This window comes from Idiotropiscis lumnitzeri, chromosome 18 (assembly GCF_059441095.1).
Source record: "Idiotropiscis lumnitzeri isolate Australia: NSW breed Sydney's pygmy pipehorse chromosome 18, RoL_Ilum_1.0, whole genome shotgun sequence".
In the NCBI taxonomy this organism is placed as follows: Eukaryota; Metazoa; Chordata; class Actinopteri; order Syngnathiformes; family Syngnathidae; genus Idiotropiscis; species Idiotropiscis lumnitzeri.
The window spans coordinates 11,928,048-11,950,808 of record NC_142408.1 but is presented as its reverse complement, the minus strand read 5'-3'; the positions used below and the strand labels follow the sequence as shown (position 1 = coordinate 11,950,808).

The window sequence follows — 22,761 nt, the reverse complement described above, 5'->3', positions numbered from 1 at the left end:
CGATTGAAGAAAACACGTGACCTGGGAAGGCGATTGGTTTGTATGAATCAGCACCTTGAGGACTTCACACAAGAGATTACTGTACCTCATCAAACTTTTATCACCAAGCCTTTTGTAACACAATGAGCGCAATGACAAAAGAACCAAGTGCGCGCTGAGAGCATCATTTGTTTTATTTTATCTTCAAAGAGAAATCCCAGTCACAAGTCATTCCATCTGTGCTCATGGGGGTGGCTTTATAAATCATGCTCTTGCCTACGCGTTTTTTTTTTAAACACATTTAATATAAACACCGCCTTTGAAGATCAAAAACCAGCGTGAAAATTAGAACTAAATATAATTTGTATTTTTCATCACAAACACACGCTGGTGTTCCACACAATACTGTGCAGTTGAAGACTATGCTGACCACTTGATTGCTTTTTTCATAAATGAAATCGGAAAGTTTTTCCAGCAGCAAGTCTTAAGCGCCTCCTTTTGACCAAAACAAAGAACTGTCTGACTCCTGGCCCAGTTACTTACTATATTTCCTCATTAAACAAAAATAGATTATGTATTGTTTTATTTACATTGTATATACAGATACAGTTGCAGAAATAACAAAACATAAATATCTTATCAAGTTCTTTCCCAAATTGACATACACAAAGCACATACATTTGTTGGCCTTCAAAAACATGCAGAACATAAAAGAGAGAACAAAATAGAATGTAGGGGTAATGTGAACAAAAAAAACAATAAGTTTTACATAACGTTGAAAAAGAAATTGTCAATTTTCTGAGAAAAACATTTTGGGTCTAACTGCGTGTGCCACGTTCCTGATCTCACTATGTTGTGCGCAAATGTACAATTTACAATACAACTTTTTTCCTTCAAAGCTTTATGTCTATCATTGATTGCACAAAGAGGCACGATAATGTCCCACATCCTCACACCATTCATCCTCAAGAACTAAAATCCAGTCGGACGATAGCTTGCAAAGTTGTACGTTGCTCCTTTACGTCATTTCAGTTTTGGCCGTGAATTGCATGTTTCGCATAACATAATGTGACTATTCTTAAACTTTTAAGGTCCAAAGTTGCTGGAATTGACACATCAAATTTTCCCTAAATACAATAAAACAGAGGCGTGGATTTCTCCATTATACAGCAGACATTTTGAAGTACTGTACATCTAATAACCACACACATTTGAAGTTTTTGTTCAGTTTGATTTAAATAGAAACACGGACACAAAATAAAATTAAAATTTTAAGTGTGCAATCCATGGAACGTACTATATGTTCACAAAAATGTGAGGTGCTAAAGAGCCAAATTGAATCACACTCACTTATGTTTTAAATTTCTTAACAGCAGATGAAAAACACTTCCTTGCAATGTAAAAGAAAATCCAACCACCTCCTCAGTTGACTCGGCATGCTCGTATCATCAGCAGCTGCAGAAGGATGAACAGTGGAGAGACGATGAGGCCGAACAAAAGGTTTCTGGCTTGTTCCTGCTCCGCCAGTTTCTGGCACAGCAGCACCTCACACACCAGCTTCAGGCTGAGCACCGTCAGCACCCAGAGGAGTCGCAGCACCGCCAGGCGCATCTCGTTCTCCTGGTAAAGCCGGATGGATACTATGGCTGTGAAGTAGGTGCTGAGGCCGTCTGCGGCGAACAAGGGGACGAACACCAGCCACCAGCTTAACGTGGGAGTGAACATGTCAGCTCGCAGGGCAACCAGCATGCTGAAGACTAGCAATGCAAGTAAATGGAGAAAAAGTTCAAAGGTGGCGAAGCCAAGCCACTGGACAAGTTCACGCAAAGAGAACAGCATGGTGGAGGAATCTAGATCTTCAGTCAGAGATGGACTGTTGGAGAACAGCTGGAGCCCTGAGTTGAATCTGCTCAACGAAGTTGATGAATCTCATAAAAGAGACACTTCATTTTTGGCTACATCTTTCAATCCAACTTGATGCTGTGCTCCTAGTCTCTGAATATCAGGAAACACTCCTAGAAAACAATGCCAATTAATTCAACATACAATGAAAAATAGAAAGGGCCTATGACCAGTTTCACCAAGTAAAGCACCATAGATTGACGCTTTATGCGCAATTACTACTCCAACATATTCTTATTTGATGATGATGTCATTTTCCGCGTTAGCGAGCTGAGTTCACGTTAAACTAAGCGAACACCGGTAAATTCAGCACAAATTGAAGCGCAGAGAACCATTAGCATCGACGCTGATAGCTAAACACTGAAGCAAGCTAGCTAACGAAACATGGCCACAGACGATACATTGCGTCACAGGAAACTCGTGAATTGACATGTGTCGAAATGTAGTTGAGACTCCACATAACTGTACCTCAATCGCAGGCGAGGACTTTCTCTTCCATTTAGCGGAAAAGCGACAGTCCACAATGATAACAATCCATTAGCTTCGACATTTTCACCTCACCGTTGCGGCAACATCGCGAGAATATCATTTAATAGTATGGTGGCCGAATAGACTACCTCAATCAATGGTGTCTCATCAAAATCAATTTTGAGACGTGTAAATAATTTACATTTAATTTAACTAAGAAATGTTAGCGATAATCAAATTGTAATTATTCTATTCGTGTGATTGCATATATACACAGTATGTTTTATTGTTCTAAAGACCACCAAGACGCTAGATGGCGATAGTGATAACAAGCGAAGGTTTGACAGTGTGAATGGACTCTAAAGAAGAAACTCAACCGGTCACTCAAGTGAAGGAGTGTCACGCACTTCAGAGTTGCCTATATTCAGGTAAGTGCAATTTCAATTTAGTGTATTGCAAACGTTTGCGTTCTTATTTGTTTGTTGTCACGTCTTCTTTATTTTGCACATGTTAAAACATTTTTTTCTGACCAAGTTGACTTCTCATTTGAGTTTTCCCGCTGTTCGTCAAATACACCCGATACTATGTGACAAAATGTTTGAACTCTATCCAAATATCTGTTACAACTTAGATAATTTAAAATGTTGTGTTTGTATTCGATGATGCACTTGATGGCAATAGAAATATATCAATAGACTTTTTTTTAAAGGTCCTTCAGAAAACCCTAAATAATAATAATAATAATTAATAATAATAATTTGCCCTTTATTAGTCCCACAATGGGGAAATTCGAGATTCGAACCCAGGCCTCCTGGGGAGACTGGGTCCTGAACGCGGCGCCTTAGACCACTCGGCCATCCTGGCAGATGCCAGTGATAGATTAAACAGATGCCCTAATATTAAAAAAGTCACATAACCAATGTGATAACGAATATGTATTAATTCTAAGCTCCTAATGAAATAAATACATCATGTAACCTTTGCTATGTGAGAGCAGTTGTTTGGAGAAGAGCATCACGCATGCTTGGTCAGTTTTAACGCTGACTTAACCGTGATGACGGACAATGGTGTGCATGAGGTGACTGCTCGTGGAGACATTCCAAATATCTCCTGCTCACTTTCCTATATGTTTTGTATATTTGACTCTCAGGGTTAAGATGCAGACGTCAGCACAGTCCATCATTCATAGTGGCTACTTCCACCCAACACTGCGATACTGGCAGACCTGTGCCACAGATATAAGAGCAGAAAACCTAATCTACCCAATTTTTATCACGTAAGTGGCAACATTTTCCATCAACTTAATTCAGGTAAAATTATGTTTGGGACTGTAAATTTCTGTAATGCTATACAGTCATTATTTCTCTTGGTCTTACGCTATGTTTCTTGCCAATAGAGACAATGTTGATGCTGTGGAGCCAATTGGAAGCCTGCCTGGACAAGCCAGGTAAGAACAAAAAAATAAAAATAATCCAAATCCGGTTAATATTTATTTCCCCTCACTTAAATTCATTTCCCATCCATGCTGAGAGGGGGAAATATTTGTGCAAAAACGTCAACTGATATGAAGGGTGTTGTCCTAACTTAACTCAGGGTGGACCGAAGACCAAATACTGTTTCTGCACACAGATAAGATGAACATGTGTTACACTCAAATTGATGGTATTGCTGGTGTGAAACGTGGTGGTTAACTCCTTAACTATATAACTTCTGTAATTGTTAATTTTGATAATTTTTTTTTTACTCTTTTATCCGTTAGTCAATTTAATAATTGGTACAGTTTACCCAACATGTTTAGGTTTTCAAGGTCCCAATGCAGTTATTGCACTCATACTATATTATAAATAAATCAGATTCTTTGATCACTAAGAATTTTGGTTTTGTAGAATTGACTGTTGATCAACTATGTCCTGAAAGTATTGCGTTATGGTGTAATTCACTAACCAGCGCGGTTGATTCTATCTCAATGATTTGTTTTTCTCTTTCTTTTTGCCTAAAGATACTGGAAAAGTAGAATATTAATCCGTAAGCATCGGGTATTGTTAGAAACAATAATTAGTTTAGTTAGAATTATTTACAGACAACAAGGTAGGAGACAATGCTCTGTCAAATTCCTAGTCTGATAATACCCTTTTTTACAATCAAATCAGTATGTAACAAATGTAATCAGAATCAGAAATCCCTTTATTGTCATTGTACAGTGTGCAACGAGATTAGAGAATCAATCATGTTCCATCATTTGTCATGTATATACTTCTAATATATTCCCTTTCATAGGTATGGGGTGAACAAACTGGAGGGAATGCTGCAGCCGCTTGTAGAGAATGGCTTGAAATGTGTGCTGATCTTTGGCGTACCCGCAAATATAGCGAAGGTATGTACAATGAATTGAAAAAGAGGGCAAGTCCAACTCAAAGTGTCACTTTATTTGGAAGTAATTCGCACAAATATGTGGATTGAGTTATTTTTGTGAAGATTGAGTAGTAAAAACTGTTGTTTCATGTTCACATTGACAAAAATAATTACAACTTTTTAAAGATGGTAGTATTCATGAAGGGGATTCTTATACCGTGTATCACATAAAATATAAAAGTTTGTTGCATGTCATTTATTTATATATTTGAAAAAAAATTATGAGGGGAAGTCACAGTATAAAATAGAATGCCTGCAGATTAAGATGAGTCAATGCAGAGTATAGACCCACTGATTTTTGTTTTGTGCCTTAGGATGACCGAGGGTCAGGGGCAGACACAGATGACACACCAGCTGTGATGGCCGTGAAGAAAATCAGATCCCTTTTCCCTGATCTGCTGGTGGCATCTGACGTATGCTTGTGTCCCTACACGTCACATGGTCACTGTGGTCAGTGTCTCTTTTATTTATTTTTTGATAGAACTTCTTCTGGTAAATGCAGCACATAGACATTGTTGGTATCCTTCTATGAAAGACAGAAACACAATCGTCTCTGCAATAACTAGATGAGTTTGAAATTTGGGAGGATGCCCTTTAGAAGCTGGGGCTTTTTGGCAAGTCAGTTCCGTGGCATATAAGAAAAGCGACGGTAAGGTACTGTTGTTCAATGGTGAGTGTCGTCTCGGTCTCATAATGTTAAAATGTGATGATCAATGCATTCACGGATCAAACACTCATTGTGGATTTTGCCATTTGGCTCTTTGTTGGACAACAACGTGTGCAAAAAGTACTGAAACTCTGAACAGTTGGACATTTTTGCTAAAATTTCAGCTGAAAACCAAATCTTGCTAACCTGTGTCAGAAAAGTTACAGGACTGAACAAAACAGGACAAAATATATACTTCCACGATGCAGGTGCAGTGGTACCGAATAATAAGATGTCGAGTCGGTGGGCCCAGAAAATCACTGTATTTTCATTTGTCTTCCAGGTATCTTGAATGACGATGGTTCTTTGAACAATGATGCAAGCTGTTTGAGACTAGCTGAAGTAGCACTAGCCTACGCCCAAGCTGGTAAATGCATTTTTTTGTTTAGATTTTCAAAGTGTCTGTGTCATCATCTGTTTGGGGTTAGCTCACACAAAAAATTCTTTATACACGGATTTCGGGATACTTCTTGAAACCTAAATACAAAATATACATCATAAGGCCCTTGAATTGTTTGAAAAACTAACTGTAATACAAATCGGAACATTAATAATTGAGTTCAAAAACATGTTGACTGTATTAATAAGGGAAAATGCACACAGACTGGGGGCATTGTGAAAAATTCAATTATCAGATGTTTTTTCCAGTTTTAACTCAATATTAAAAATGAGTTGTTTGTGTTTTGCCGCAGGTTGTCACATAATTGCCCCCTCTGATATGATGGATGGCAGAGTCGGGGCCATAAAACAAGCACTGCTTGCTAATGGTTTGGGAAACAAGGTAAGTTGGTCAAGTAAGGAACTATTGCATACTAGTAACTTGAGTAACTATCAAAAGGTAACTGCGCCGCATCTGTTAGTTTAGAAAGCCCCCGTTGTGCTCATCTTAGCCAGTGTTTTCCCGCTAAAAGTGATAGAACTGATGGGAGCGTTCCAAAATTGATTGATCCTTGCAAGCTGCCGTTAAGTGTTCCTCTCAGTTTCCTTATGTTGAAAAAAACTAATTCAAATGATTTGTGCTGTTTGTTTTCATCTCCAGGTGTCTGTGCTAAGCTATAGTGCCAAGTTTGCTTCGTGTTATTATGGCCCTTTCAGGTAAGTAAAGGTACAGGATCGAACCATTGCACATTTAAGTATGTTGAAACTTCCTGTGGTATCTTTGCAGAGATGCGGCACAGTCCAAGCCAGCTTTTGGGGACAGGCGCTGCTACCAACTTCCTCCAGGAGCGAGAGGGCTTGCCATTCGAGCTGTGGTAAATAATAGTACAATATTACACTACTCACAAAAAGTTCACACAGAAAAGACATTTCAGTAGTAACCAAAAATACACTTCAACTTTAACATGTGAACTTAATTTGACCTTCTCTAAACTGTTCAATGCTTAGTCATTTTCGGACATCTTGCTTTTCTTTAACTCATTTACTGCCATTGGCGGCTAAAGCCGTTCAAGATCCATTTTTATTTATTTTTTTACTCGGCTGGTCGTGAGTGAGTTAACAATGAGTTGACTAGAAAAATGTACAACTGGTGTTTGAGTTTGTGTAACGCTATGCTGTGCCTCAGGAAAGAGATGTAAGAGAAGGAGCTGATATGTTAATGGTGAAACCAGGTCTGCCGTATTTGGACATTGTGAGAGAAGTCAAGGACAAGGTCTGTTCTAAAGATGCGCACCATGAGTGTTTTGCATATTGACGAGCTTTTGAACATGTATGCATTAGGCCATTTGTGGATGAGGTGAGTGATGTTTTTTGTTCTGTCTCTATTCAGTTCCCCACTCATCCACTTGCGGTTTATAATGTGTCGGGGGAGTTTGCCATGATGTGGCATGGAGCGCAAGCTGGAGCGTTTGACTTGCGAGTCGCTGTCATGGAGGCCATGACCGCCTTCCGCAGGGCAGGTGAGCGTGGAGTGTTGGATGTTAAAGCCAGAGTCGTTATGAAATTCATCCATTGAAGCAGAAGGTTTGAGGAATTAAAGTGAAAATTTAGTACGTATTTTCGCACCCAAAAGACGCGCCGTGTCAAAGGGCGCAACACCTGTTGAGGGCGCTATTTCTGTCTTTGTAACATATACTGGACGCACCGCCTGACAAGACGATAGCACAGCTGGTGTTAGCATAGCATGAACCTGGCAGAGCTGCCCACACTGACACAGCCGATAAAAGCCTACTATGCCCCAATAACATGAGCAATCACCCCATTGTTGCAGCAGACGCCAAGTCTCTATTGACAATAGCTGACATTGACAATGGCTCAGGCCAATATTAGGTGCATTGGCAATAGCCTACAAAGCAACGTCAGGGGTGGGAGTTGGCTGCTTACCACACTCCTTAGAGTCACGGTTTAAAAAAAAAATAAAAAACTCATCATACAAGCAAACAATGAAACATAGAAATAAGATTAACACAAACATGTATCTCTCATGCCATCAATATACCCAAAAAAAATGAAAATAACACAAAAGCCACTCAGCCTTAGCTAATTCAAGCAATGCATTCTGGGAGCAGAGACCCACAATCCCATAGCTGTTTAGAGAGATTTGCATGGCTGTTTAAAGAGATGTGCTGTCATGCTTTGGACTTTTTGTCTGTTGTCTAAACCTGGGACGTTTCTTGCTTGCAATAACATAAATGATAAGACAGACTAAAACATTGTGGACAGCTGCCCTTTGTCCAGCTTTTTCCAACACCATCACCCAAACATTATAGTCAGATAGTGTATTTGTCACGGTCGATTGTAAGCATGAACAACTCACTCTTTGCCCAGCAGGGTGTGCTAACATGCACTTCCAACAGGTCGTTGATGACAAGGGCTGATGGGCGTGAGTGGAACTTTGTCCATTTAATGGACGCATCGACTGACAGGGCGCTTTGTTTGTTAAGGAGAATTTTTGTGACTTTAAAGTGCGCCTTATGACTGCGAAAATACGGTAATTAATGTTATGTTATTTTGCATTTCATCCAAATCTTGGTGCAAGAGTCGAAGCAAATCTAGAAACAAAAGATATCCGATCCCACTCTGTTACACTGATACCAGTAGCGAGTACTTGACTCTTGAGTACTCACTGATGCCAAGTAACTGATACCACAAGTACAGGGTTTCCACGCATCTTGGAAAACCTGGAAAATTATTGACAAATTTTCCGTTCATGGAAAATGCGAACAAAAAATCAAATGTTCTGGAAAAGCTTGCGTTGTCATGGAAATGTATTTTTCTTCCCTCTGCTCCTTTCTGCCTGGTGGGTGACCGCAAACGAGTTCAACAGACGTGTCTGTTTTCAGCCGCCCTCAATGGGTAACATTGAGCTGTAGCACTTTTTTTTGTTTCCTCGCTGCTTCTAGCCGGAGAAACAGTTGAACATTTAATTTTAATGCCATTACTTTTTGCACTGCTGGGATAGGATTTGATTTTGACAAATATCTTTTCTATTTATTTTTGCAGTGATTTTGATTTTTACTTTAAGAATGCAAGTGCCAAATGCACAATGTAACTAAGTAAACAGCTGAACAAAAGGAAATTGTTTTGTTGGTTTATTGAACTTTAAAGTGGCGAAAGTACGGGAGATAAAGAGGGAGAGGAATACGATTGTACGTTGGATTGAGTCAGCGAAAGCTCAATGTTGCCTGTACTTCATTCAGCAGGAAAAATAGAACATATGAATGTACTGAATAACAACATATTTTTCACCGTTGATGAAAGCAGGTAAATGTGTAAAAAAAATAAATAAATCAGGTGATGCTTGAAAAATTCTCATGGAGAATGTCTTCATACCATCCTAATTGATTTAATGCACTCGGAGCATTAATATAAATCTTATTGACATATATGAACTTTTCCAAATTTAATATTGCTGGACAAATGAGAGTATGATCATGAATACAGTTCACCCAGAAAAGCACTTTCTCAGTCATTAATATCGACCATTGTCACAAGTACCGATACCTTAAAATGGGGCTGGTATCATCCCGATACCGATAGCTGGTATTGCTGTTCGCCCAACCTTACCAAAAACTCATTTAAATAAACTAAATGATATACTATAAAACAGGGTTCATGATAACTCTGTACTCTGCTAAATCCAAATCCTTATTATCATCCAAAGATCGAAATGAAGAATCCTGTCGGAAGCAATTACTATATCGACACACAAATAGAAGGACAGTTATACCTGTCATGTTACATTCCTGTCATTAACTATCGTTTCTGTTATTACTGTTACACTTGTAACTAATGAGTTTTATCCATGTTTTAAGGTGCTGACATTATCATCACCTACTATACCCCTCAGTTGCTCAACTGGTTAAAAGAGTGAAGAATGAAGATGTTGAGTAGAATGAAGCCTCCTTTAAGAAGATATTGTCTCCTTTAAAGCTAATGACCAAACAATCTGCACCTGAAAATGCCAGGGTAACACGCTTTGACAAATTCAGTACATTTGGGATTTATTCATAGTCTGTATCAGGATTTCTTTTTTTTTTTTTTTTTCGAGATCCTATTATGCTAAATTCACTGCTATGTAAATTACTCTCAAAACAAAACTTTATGATGGACCGACATGTAAACATGCACTGGAACCTCTCCAGGTAAATTTACGGTAATTCAGCCTTCTCTAAACCTTTGAATGCATACGTCCAACTGCTGAATCGCAAGTTGTGTGAAATGTACTGAAAGACTAGTTGGATATGTGCATTCAAAATTTAAAGGGGAAGTCCAGCCCAAAAAATTCTTAATAAGAATATCTTCTATGCGCCCAACTAGTCAAAACACTGCATTCCGATTAATATTGCGTTTGTGGAATATGAGTTAAGCAGTAATATCCACCCCTTTTTGTACATCTCTGTGGGCTGTTTTTTTTACACTTGCTGTTGACTGAAAATGACATCACAGTTGCTCAGGGCTCAAATAACAACCAATCATGGCTCAGCTTCAGAAATCAAATGAGCCGTGATTGGTCGTTACCTGATCCCTGAGCAACTGTGATGTCTTTTTCCAGTCGACAGCCGCCCCTGAGATGGCTAAAAACAGGTGGATTTTACTGCTGAACTCAAATTCTGCAAACGCAAAATTCATCAGAATGCCATTTGAAGGCACATAAAGTTTACTATAACAAATACATTTTGGAGGTTGACTTCCCCTTTAAGAGAATGTCAGATTACGTTCACCAGTTAAGATTATTTTACATTTTAAATTCATGCTGACATTTTGACCGAAAATGAATGTCCATAACTCTTCGTCGTAAATCCATGTGTGTTTCCAAACACTGAGAATGTAATAGTTTATGATAGCGTTTGTTACTATTCTCTCAAACTCATGATGCCGACCGATGTTTGTGACCGCAACCCCTTTGGACTAGATATTAAAGAGTTCATTCAGAGGTCTTGCCATTGTGCATGGGTGTCAAACTCGAGGCTTGCGGGCAAGATCAAACCCCCCTGTCATTTTATGTGGTCTGCGAATGTGCACTGCTCAAAATGTTATTGGTGCACTTGTTCGCATGCCTTCATTTCTTAAAAAAAAAAAAAAAAAAAAAAAAAGGACACAAACAATTGATGTTGCACTTTTCTAAAAGGAAAAGATTCAAAACATTAGTTTCATTTCAATGTTACGAAACGTGCACGTTTTGACAAATGACAATCAATTTGTTTCGCATTTTCTTCCCTAAATGTAACAAATTCTAAACTTAAACATACCCAACTGAAATATTTTCTGTTCCAGCCTGAGCAATCATACATTAATGTGGTTTCACCGTTAACCGTACCCCGGAGGCAACCGAACAAGTTTGACATTTGACAATTTTTTCCCCCCCTCCCCAGGTCAAACAACTTGTCCCAACAATGTTCTGGTACATAAAAAAAAAATAAATAAACGAATAATAAATGAATCCGTGAGGATAGCACTTGGTTGCCTTTGGTGAGCTTTCATTGGGCCTCACAATAATGTAGTAACAATAATTAAAATAATTAAATAATTGTATGATATCTAAGTATATAGTATAAATGTATGAAAATGCATGGTTCAAGTTCAATGAAAAGTAGATTTGTGGAATAGTTTTGGTAAAAAGAAAAACGTAAAACTATATTTCCTGCTTAAAGTCCTGGACTTAAGAAATTGTACACGCAGAATGTACCTAAGTCGAAAAAATAAAAGTCAAAATGACATTTATACTGCCGTGGGTGAGTAACAAAAAAAAAGGTTAAATTAGTTGACAAGTGACAAAATACACCTGTGGTTTTTCAGATTATAACGTAGAATTTCTGAACACGACAAATCTTTCTTACAGCAGACAGGAACCAATTGAAATTGCTTTGAATTTACCAAAGTGCACCAGGAGGAGGCAAAATATTATCTCTGATGCAATGCAGTTTGCCTGCACACCATGGGATAGCACAATAATAAATTTAGCTAAATTGATCGTGTACTGCACAAAAAAATTGAAAATGTTCCATTATCAAGTGTAAAGACCAGAATTTGAGACTCACCATGCATGGGAAGCATTACATTTGGCAGATGCTTGTAGCTTTCCGCTTTCTGCTTCTGTTGATGTAAAGACATGAGTCACTGCTGCTGTTTGTCCTTGATTCCTGTCATCTGAGTCATTCTATAAAAGACATTTATCTGTTTCTTAAAGTGTGTGTGCGCACAAGAGTGTCTTTTGTGTTTTGAGTGTCTGTTCATCTGCTTGAATATTGTGCACATAAATGATCCCCCCCCCAAAAAAAAAAAACAAAAAAACAATGCTCCTCCTCTTGCCAGTGCCAAATTGATTAATGCACTGCAATAGTTCAATATCCCACAGAAGCTAGTCGCCCAATACCAAATCTGGACTTGAAATCAATATGCAGTATTCCTTCATGTTATGCTGTATTATTGCCAGCAGTCCAGACCTATCATCCATTGAAAATTTATGTCTAATTTTGAAGTGCAAAATGTGGCAACGGACCCTCTGGACTGTTGAGCAACTCAAGTTGTACATCAAGCAAGAACGTGAGAGAATTTCAACTACGGAACTTTAACAATGTCCTCAGTTTCCAAATGTTTAAGATGATGTAAGTAATCCCTTGTCTCAGCTTTTTGGGGGAATGTTGCAGACATCAAATTCGCGTGTACTATTTACAAAAAAATACACTAGATCAGTTTGAACAGTAAATATATTTTCTTTGTGGTGTATTTGGTTGAATATAAATTGAAAAGGATTTGCAAATCACTATATTCTTTTTTTCTATTTACATTTTTACGCGAGGTCCAAACATGCAAGATTAGCCATCTCTGATTAAGATTTGCTGTTGCCCATTATTGATTATGCTTTTGTCACCTGCAGTGAACTACATATGAACAATTTAGCTTATGCATGGGTACAAATTAGTGACAAGTTCTTCCTCTAAACATGAATTACCCGAATTATATCATAAATACGTATGTGTACGCACTACTCTAATCCAACGATTTGATTATTTATGAAACTGCAGTTGCCCACTGTATAATTAGAAAGGTGGCGAAAGAAGGACATGTGATTTTTGGGTGACATCCTGCACAACTTTGATGCGTGACCGCCAGGGGGCGACTCGCGACCATATTGAGTGTTATCTTTATACACAGAAACAAAAAAAAGACCTAAAATCGTTTTGAGCGTGATCTTATTATAGCACATTTTATGTTAAAGTGGGTTTAATGTGGTTGTCCTCAACCATGTACTGTTTAATGGTCACATGTGAATCGGTAAGGTAAACGCATTTTAAACGGATGTTATTATATGAAAACAAATATTGTACGTATGGCCAGAAAATTATTTAAATCTGATTAAATTTGCACAAATCTTAGTGAGGTTGAATAGAAGGATTGATTGAATGAGTGTGATTTATTTGACATGGCATCCCGTCACTGTACTTCTTGCAGTGTGTGACGTGTGGGGGGCGAGCAGTATGAGGGCAGCTCTCATTAAAGTTGAAGTCATCTGGATGGATGCTCTCACTCTCCCACTCACCATCAGTTGGAAGCCGACGCATTGCCGGAGAAGTCCATCTTTGGGCGCACAACAACTCGTTTTGACGTGGATTTACGCAGCAGAGACGCATGGCACAGCCCGTCCGACAATCCAAATATGACGCCAATCCCGACTTTGAGTGACTTTTAAGAGAAAAAAGGAGAAAGACGAAAGGTAAACAGGAGGAAAGCGAGACTTATGTTTGGTGTCAGGGAGGCTCCAGCCGGTCGTTTCTCCACGCCAACCGGTGCCGTACTTGACTGCTTGAGACGAGCGTCATGGGGTGCAGAGAGACGCTGGGATGTTGCCTGCTGTTGACCGTGTCCTGCTGCCTTCTCCCGGCCTGTAAAAGCAACATAACGGTGGCGGTGATGCTGCCGGACAACCACCACAAGTACCCGTGGGCTCTGCCGCGCGTCTTCCCTGCCATCCTCATGGCGCACGAAGATCTCCACGATAAACACGGGCTCCTCATCGGCCGCTCCATTAACATCCTCAACTACAGCACCGAGGATCCGGCGGCGGGTTCGTGCGCCGAGAGTCGAGCTCAGGTGGTGGCCGTGGACGCCAAACTCTACATCCGCCCGGACGCTTTCTTCGGGCCCGGCTGCGTGTACCCGCTCGCCTCGGTGGGACGCTTTGCATCCCACTGGAAACTTCCGCTCATCACCGCCGGAGGTCCCGCGTACGGCTTCGATAAACGCGACGAGTATCGAACCATCGTGCGCAGCGGGCCGTCCACCACCAAGCTGGGGGACTTCACCAACATGCTGCACACGCATTTCAACTGGACGTCACGCGCCGTGGTCATCTTCCATGATTTGAGGCACGACGACCGGCCTCACTACTTCCTCTCGGAGGGCATCTACCTGAAGTTGAAGGAGGAGATGAACGTCACGGTGGAGGCCCAGCCTTATGAAGACGACTTTAAATACTACAAGGAGCTCATTTCCTTCATGAAGGAGCGAGGCAGAAGTAAGCACTGTTTTTTTTCCCACGTTGTCAAGTTACAAATCCATCAAATTGAAATATAACCTACAATATGAACGTTTGAATGTGCCAATGGCTACTTCAGAAGCATGAGAACATAATAATGCTTAAATTATGCATTCTTTTTGGTGCAAAGGTTCCTATTGTGAAATTTTAAAAATGCATCAAGACCGCGTTTTTATTGCATTGTTTCCCGGCCTTTATTGAGCCAAGGCACAGTTTTCACACAGGAAAAGAAATACAAAAAGTATATATGCTGAAATAATGAAAATCCCGTATCAATGGTACTCGTGAATTTATTGAAATCTGAACTTTCATTCACAATGCTGATATCTTGGCAGGAAGGCAGTCATGATCAATTCTGTTGTCTAAATGGCGATTGTATCTTCTTCCATCTGGTGGAAGAGCATTTCGTTGTTCTGCCTGTCCGTATACGTTGTCCGCATAGATGGAAAAATAAACCAAGTCACTGTTGGTGTCAGGGTGCACTTGCCTGACTTTTGTGCGGGCAGTGTGGGATCAAATACTCAAATGATGGTGTCTGTGTGTGCCCTTGGACTGGTTGGCGACCAGTTCAGTGTAGTCTGCCTTTCGCATGAAGTCAGCTGAGATATTCTTCAGCGACTCTGTCTTGAATAAGCAGTGTTAAAGATGGCACACCCAGATGAACAAAGATGCGTGTCGTAGATTATCATAAATTAATGATTGTTTTTGACAAGACAAGTGAAATTGGATATTTCCCTGTGGCATTCCTGAAGATAACTCGTTTATATGAATGTGCTGTGGGATACTACTGTCTGTAAATTAGTTATTGTATTATATTTTATTGTATTGTTGCACAATAAATTGACAAAATATTCCCTTGAGCGGATGCCAAATTAGCTGTTGTTACCCTAAATTGTATTAACATTGCGAGTTTAATTCCTACTTTTGAAAATGAATCGATATATGTAACTATTATCAATTACACATAAAAAAAGTTCATGTTGTGCAGGTGTACCATAATGTTTTCAGTTTCCAGTGCAGCTTCCAATACAATTTCACGATGGTCTAAGAAGGGTATATATGAGAAAATGTTTTTTTTTTATGATATTATTTTCGAGGCACAATTGTTGACACAGCTGTCACACTGGATCTCATTAGGCTGCATGCCATTGACGGGCTGATCTGCATTTTGCTTGCATTAACTCAAGCCTGCCGCCTTTCTGCTCACTTTATTTGTCTTGTGTAAAAAAATATTTTCTATGACCTGGTAGCCAATACATTCACCTGCTGTACTTTTATTTTTTAAAAATGCTTGACAGATGAAAACAGAGCTGAAGTGGAATTAGCAGGAAGAGCCTCTTTATTCGGGCAATATTACACAGGAATGCTTAGGCTGCTGCTCCTGGTTTTATTGCGGAGACCACCGCCTGAGACAGACACATCATTTGAGATGAATAACGTGCCCCTCTAGTCAAAGCCGTCAAAATGTATTGGGGAAAGAATCTTTGAACTCTTATTGGGTTTAAAATAAAAGCATATTGACAATGGCGTAAACCTTTGGAAGTTTACAAAGGCGTCATAAGACATTTGGGGGAATCCTGTTGGCCACATTATTGCAATACCATCACATATAAACATTTGCAGTGAGGTTAAAATCTCACAGAAGAGCTCACAAATGAGCTGTTCTTGCCTTAAATTAAATTCAGCAAAGTCATTTTGATACTGACTTTAAATGGTTCATGTCGCGAATCTCGACTATACGTGACTTGAGACTTGATTAAGGCATGCACGTGACAATTCCACGCACTTGCATTATGTAGATCACGGGTGGGCAAACTTTTTGATTGCTGGGCCACAATGGGTTCTAAAATTTGACAGAGGGGCCGGACCAGGAGCAGATGGATGGAGTGTTTTGGTAATCTCACCTCATTGGAGAAAAAAAATGAATTTAATTTTAAATGAAAATGAACAAAAGGATTACAACAAAATATCTGTCTTTGACACACCACAGTATTTAGAAAATAAAACATTAACAAGTTTTATTCATTTAATTTTCTTTCACTTCCGGCGGGCCGGATTAAATCGTTTAATGGGCCGCATGTGGCCCCCGGGCCGTAGTTTGCCCACTCCTGATGTAGACTCAACGGTATAATGCACAAGGTCTCCCAGCTACATGTACAAAAAACATATTTTGGATCTCGGTTCGCTTCTACGTACCCTGTCTCTTGCCCAAACTTAGTTGGAATGCGATGGATGGATATTTGTTCTTATTTTCACAATTGTTACCTACTCAATATTCAACTTATACGCGATATCACCCACTGGTTTGTTTGACTTGAAGGCGATAAACTCAGTAGGGAAAAAAGTCAATAAATTTAGTATTGCAATATATGCGTCAATCCAAAAGTGCTTTCTCAAGTAAAAGTAGACAGTATAATCAAACTTAAATAAACCTACTGCGCTGCATGGAAAGAGGGAATAGTACTGTCTCGTCAGTAATCTTTCCCAAACAGGGATGAAGCCACAAATACAGTAGCTGTTTTTAGGTCACCGCTGAGTGATGATAATATTGACACAAAGAGTCTTTGAAGAAATCTGAAATCAGCTTTACTTCCAGCTCTGTGTGCAACATGTAGATGTGACTTCTGTTTTTTATTAATTATTTACAGCTCTAGTTTTCATGACTCTACCGACTAAAAATATATGAAGCCGAACTAATTAAAATACCTAAACTTCCGGTAAAAGTCCAATCAGTCATCACCCAAGTAAAGGTAAATATGCGCTATTTATTTTTTAATTTTCTGCTTTCCACGCTGAAAAAGTTCAAATAGAAAGTGCATCCTGTATGTTTATATTTCAGTTGACATTTAGCAGGGTTGTGTGAGCTTTGTCAGGAAAAAAAAAATCACAGTATCAGACTGAAGTTCTTCAAGTCACTTGAATGTGGAACTGCTATTTTTAAATATTGTGATTGCCTAATTTGGTCGAGTTAATGTTCTAGTTCGGTGCGACTGAGAACACTAACTGTTTTTGTTTGTTTCTCCATATGATTGAAAATTCACATATTCTTTTCTTCCCGGTTCACGGTCGGAGGAGGATGAACAAACAGGATTCTTGCGGGTGGACTGTTCCACTGATCCCATAGTGAATACACACACTCCTGTATCGGCACCTTTTATCCAAATCCTCAACTAAATCTAACCGGCCCATGCCAACATCCCTTTACTGAGGTTTGCAGACGTTTCAATAATCAAGCTAATTTAAAAAAAAAACATATTTATTGGTTCACTATGCCAAAATAACTGCTTGTCAAATTTCTGCAACAAAGCGCTTGCTGTCCTGAGGCATTTGCCCACATGAATCTCAGGACACAGCAGCAGGAAATGTGTCTGACTCTTAATGCAAAGCTTGTTACTATGCCATGAGAGGTGCAAAGCTATACATAGTGAGCTTGTGCAACACCAGAGGCATTCTCATTACAGTTGAGCGCTTTGAAGGCTGGACTCCATCTCAGCTGTTTAGATAAGGCACAGGATTTTGGTCAGGTCAGGTCACAAGGAGTGTTTTGAAGGGGAAGGAAACCCCCCCAAAAATCTTTGCAAAAATGTTCTATAGTCTAATCATGGCATTCTCATTAATACTGTGTTTGTAGAATATGAATTAAGCAGCCAAATCCACCCGTTTTTAGCCATCTCAGGGGGCAGCCATTTTGTTACTTGTTGTTAACGGAAAATCACATCGCAGTTGCTCAGGGCTCAGCTAAGCACCAATCACGGCTCACCTGTTGTCTGAATCTGAGCCATGATTTTTTTGACAGAGGAGCCAGACCAGGAGCCGGTTGATGGAGTGTTTTGGTAACCTCACCTCGTGGTAGAAAAAAAAAATCATTTAATTTTAAATGAAAATGAACAAAAGCATTACAACAAAATATCTGTGTTTGACACACCAGAGTATTTGGAAATTAAAACATTAACAAGCTTTATCTTTTTAAGTTTTTTTTCAAGTTTGGCGGGCCGGATTAAAACGTTTAACGGGCCGCATGTGGCCCCCGGGCCGTAGTTTGCCCATGGCTGATATAGAATGTACAATTCAGTACCGTAATTTACATTCAAGATACAATGCGAGCACTGTCGTACTCCAAATTATTGAAACTGAAATGTTATTGCAGATTTGTGTCCATCAGTTGTACAAATATAAACAATAACCCCCCCCCCACCACCAACCCCAACAGCCCACCCCTCCTCGAATGAATTATGATGCTGCTGCAGTGAGCCGGAGGTCATGGAAGCAACGGGTTTTGTCAAGGCTTGCTCGGCATTCACTTTTTATCCCAACAGATAACCTCGAAACTATCGTCTCTGCCAACTGGGCTTAGACGACGAGAGGCTTAGACTAGGGAGAAGAGCGCTAAACTATGTTGATGACTCACGTCATTTGAGTTTTTACAGCTGACAAAGTGATTGCGTGCAGCCGTTTGCACAGTCAATTCTCTATCCACTTTAGTTCCCCAAATTCTTCCTTATAATTCCTGGCAAACGGAGATGCGGGAAGTACATTTACTGTGGGCAGAGGAATCGTTACCGTACTATTTTCCATTATTAGAACAAAACATATTTTTAAGAAATACATTTTCCTGCTGGGTTGAGATTTGGCATTCTGTGGAAAGACTCCCCCCAACTGACCAATTCCCGATGTTGAATCATCAGAGGTCATTGATGTTAGATGAGCGAGGCTGGCTCACCATCTCTTTACTAGTTCTTACAAATGTGTTTGAGGTCAGTGCTCGACCGGGTGAGTCAAGTTCTCCCACACCAAACTCATCCAAGCATACTTTTATGGACTTTGCTTTATTTACTTGGGTTTAGTCATTTTGGAACCTTATTCTATTCCATTCCTAACAGTTAACAAACAAAAGAGCCTTTTGGTTTGTATGAGAGGGAAAATAAACTCAGTCACTTAAAAAAAATGAAATTAATTAACTACATATCAGTGAAATGACAGATTGAGTGAGTCGGGGAGCAGAGCTTGAGTTGAAATCTGAAAATTTCTTATATTAACACAACCGTGACTTTCCCATTCCAAAGCTCAAATTCTCTTTGTATAATTTGACCCAAACATAGCAGACAAAAATTTAATTACTATCATAATAATGGTAAAGACATGTTAAAGTTACTTTGACACATTCATACATCTTGGAAATGACACTATTTATGTTGTAGTGTGTTATTGTTTGAATGCAAAATGGCTGCCTCATTTTGGCACTTCAGCTCACAGATCCCTCTGGTGTACTGCAACAAGAAAATTAGGCTTTTAACAGTGCCTTTAACAGCTTGACTTAAAAGTACCATTTGTGAAAGGAACTCTGCAGAGATTAACTTAGTTTTCATGGGAAAAGGCATATTATTAAGCAATCGGTGAAACATCCAGTGTATATATTTAAAAAACAAAACAAAACAAACAAACAAACAAAAAAAACCCTCCAGCAGGAAACCAAGCATAAGTCGCACGTCAGTGTTTTGAGTTCGAGCCCCAAAAAGCACTGTATCTGTGAAAATGATCGATTTTCAGATTTGTGATTCAGACATCATACATATAGATCACCTTTTGGAATTGATATGAAGTCTCATCTTAATGCCTCCCAAAAATGTCTTAAAAAATATGACTTGATTTTCATAATCTATACATTATTGCAAAGCATTATTAATGCCCTTGAAAAAATGTATACATCTCAGTTTTCTGTTTTGTTATGAATCAAAAAGCCGAAATGTGAAGTTTATCTTTTTTTTAATTTTTATTTTTTTTATTAATTTTATTATTATTTTTTTAACTGAATTTACTTGTCTCTTAAGTCTTAAATTAAGTCAACTGCTTTTTGTATAAAATTCTTTGATAACACATGACAATGTGTATACCAGTGTTGTTTTTGGCTGGCATTTTAGATTCAGTCTTTGTCTTAGTCTTTTCGACGAAAATGCTTTTTAGTTTTCGTCACATTTAGTTATTTTTTTCCATTTGTGATAGTTTTAGTCTAGCCTTGAATGTCAATCTGCTTAGTTCGCATAATTCGCAAAATCTAATCTCTTTTCACACCTCTTTCTGAGGCCAGTGGCAAAAATGTCAAAGAGCTCCGCATCTTTATTTGGACATTTTATGTCATACGTGACATTCAAACAGACTTTTGTGTGTTGCTCACGGTACTATTTCGGCGGCTGTCGATTTTAGCGGTTTCGTTTCACGTTTTTGTAGTCAAATTAGAACGTGTGTTGTTGTCCTAATAGGTAAGAAAGGAGAAATTCAGAAGAGTATGATCTTGAAGAGTGTGAAGTGGAACAACTTGACCAAACAACTTGAATGTGCATTTGTGTGCAAGTCAGTCTACTTGAGGCTGCCACAACACTCAAGGCCATTTTGCCCCCCGACTGTTGGGGCATTTATTTTGGGTGCAGGCCAGCAGACAGCAGAACTACTTGGCATGGTTAAACCGTGATGGAACAGATGAGAGTCAGAGTCCAACATTAGTCTAACCAATGAGGAAATGTCTGCTAAGTGGCCTCTGAGCTCTGAGCCTCCACTCCGGCATATGTCTGGAATGAAAATAATGGTGGTTATATATTTTTGTGGCGTAAAAGCAGTCAAGTGTAGGTGGCAGGGTGAAAGTTCATTATAAACACAGTTCCGTAAGAGAAGACAATGAGATATTGTTGTTGTTTTTTTTGGACCATGCCTGTGAATATTTACCTGGATACGCTTTTCATTTTGGGTGCAACCTGGTTCAAACGTCAGCACAACCTTTGTCGACCGGCCATGTTTGAGTCACTTTTTTTTTTTTTTTTGGCAGAGACTAATGTGCTAAAGGTCAAACATCATGGATTGCAAAAATAGTAACCCCCCCCCACAAAAACATCAATTAAATTGATTTGGAAAGTTTTACAAATGCCATGATTTACAGTAAAAGAGTTGAAACGTAGTTGGCTGTGTCTGTTAATTACAAGGCTAACACTTAAATCAAATAAAAATAAAATCAACCATAAGCATTTTAGAATTCAGCAGAGCTGGGCAGGCCGTCCCGGGGGCAGAACGGTCCAACCCTCCGGCCTAGCCGGAGACCTATTTTGGGGGCGGGGTGGTGTGGGATTAGAAAATTTAAAAAGGGCTAGATTAAGCAAGGTGGAGGTGGATTTTATTCCGCCCCTCCTGCGTGTGATGTGGTTCATTCATCTCAACCTAATCAGCGACAAAACGACAAAAATATCCTCAGAACGCGGAATGGGGTCAGAGGCCAACAATTTTAATGAATGAGGCCGGATGGGTCGAGGCCGGACCTGTACCTAGGTTGCTGCCGGAGGGCTAGGGACTGACCGGCAAAAAAGGGTCAAGTACCTTGCTCTGGAATTCAGTGCCACTTTTAATAGTCAAAAACAGAGCCTTCAATGATCATGGTCCTCCATATACTTGTTCATTTTATTGTCCCTTGGTTACTGTAGTTTTGTACATAATTTTCTCATCACACTAGATTAAAAACTAGCATTAAAAGATCCTTGGAATCTGTTTGTCCCAAATTGTGCAAAGTTCGTTTTGCGCTTTGAGTGGACGTGATAAAAAAGCAGTCAAAAACCCATTTGTCTAAGCATCCCCTCCATTAAGACAATACAGATTTGGTTTGCTGAAAGTTTTATTTATTTTAATGAGATTCATTGGTGTGTAATTTCTATTAACTGTAAAATGATTGGATTCCTAATTTTTTATTTGCATGACTGTCTGAATGCATGACTGTGCTTCACTGTATAAATAAAATTCACTTTTCTTCTTACTTCATCAAAATGCCCAAAGGATAAAAACTTGCAGCACACTTTACTCCTCTTTATTTAAGCCTCCCTGTTTTGAGACGGTCATCCTATCTCATGACTATAAAATGAGCGACTGCTCACCCTGCCCGCTCAATATCAATGCAAAGTATGGCTTTCGTTGCCATGACGACCATGAATTACGCTGTGGTATTGGGCTAGTGGCTTCTACTTGGAGAAGCAGAACCCAGAATTTGTGGGGAAATAAGTAAACACTTGTCTTCTTCATACACCGCGCTCAATGCATCGGCCAATTATTGAACATGTATTATTATTATTATTTTTTTTTTTTTACAAATCTCTACTATTGGTCAGACCACACATGTGGGTGTTAATGTTTACAAATTTCTGATCAATCTCAAGTTTTAAAAATGTCTTTCTTTCTTTGATAATGCAATGTTAATGTTTAAACAAACATGCTGTATTTGGGATCTCCTGAAAAGCGCTGTTTTGGGATGTATGAGCTTTTCTTGTTCGTGTTTTTATTTTTTTAA

The 22,761-nt window shown here is 39.2% G+C and overlaps 3 protein-coding genes across 3 annotated transcripts in view; 2 read left to right on the top strand and 1 right to left on the bottom strand.

Moving 5' to 3' along the window:
* Window positions 1–545: 545 nt before the first annotated feature.
* tmem203 (transmembrane protein 203) lies at window positions 546–2,642 on the bottom strand. Its single transcript, XM_088280649.1, has 2 exons — window positions 2,350–2,642; window positions 546–1,994 (listed from the first exon to the last, which is right to left on the bottom strand). Exon 2 carries the CDS (start codon window positions 1,816–1,818, stop codon window positions 1,402–1,404), a length of 417 nt encoding a protein of 138 aa, XP_088136775.1. The 5' UTR covers window positions 1,819–1,994; window positions 2,350–2,642; the 3' UTR covers window positions 546–1,401.
* Window positions 2,311–11,348, top strand: alad (aminolevulinate dehydratase). The gene is made up of 12 exons (XM_088280648.1): window positions 2,311–2,777; window positions 3,500–3,625; window positions 3,746–3,796; window positions 4,627–4,723; window positions 5,076–5,211; window positions 5,751–5,834; window positions 6,160–6,248; window positions 6,507–6,562; window positions 6,633–6,720; window positions 7,032–7,118; window positions 7,236–7,365; window positions 9,721–11,348. Exons 2-12 carry the CDS (start codon window positions 3,507–3,509, stop codon window positions 9,777–9,779), a joined length of 996 nt encoding a protein of 331 aa, XP_088136774.1. The 5' UTR covers window positions 2,311–2,777; window positions 3,500–3,506; the 3' UTR covers window positions 9,780–11,348.
* A 2,069-nt stretch (window positions 11,349–13,417) lies between these two features.
* npr2 (natriuretic peptide receptor 2) overlaps window positions 13,418–22,761 on the top strand; it is a 48,405-nt gene continuing 39,061 nt past the window's right edge. The window contains exon 1 of the mRNA XM_088280647.1: window positions 13,418–14,423. Coding sequence (XP_088136773.1) covers window positions 13,727–14,423 — 697 coding nt within the window. The 5' untranslated portion in view covers window positions 13,418–13,726. The remainder of the gene's footprint in view (window positions 14,424–22,761) is intronic.

Coding starts and splice junctions, on each gene's coding strand:
- tmem203 (XM_088280649.1), bottom strand. CDS start 1,818: ATGCTGTTCTCTTTGCGTGAACTTGTCCAGTGGCTTGGCTTCGCCACC.
- alad (XM_088280648.1), top strand. CDS start 3,507: ATGCAGACGTCAGCACAGTCCATCATTCATAGTGGCTACTTCCACCCA. Junction 3,626..3,745: donor ATCTACCCAATTTTTATCAC/GTAAGTGGCAAC, acceptor TCTTGCCAATAG/AGACAATGTTGATGCTGTGG. Junction 6,721..7,031: donor GGCTTGCCATTCGAGCTGTG/GTAAATAATAGT, acceptor GCTGTGCCTCAG/GAAAGAGATGTAAGAGAAGG.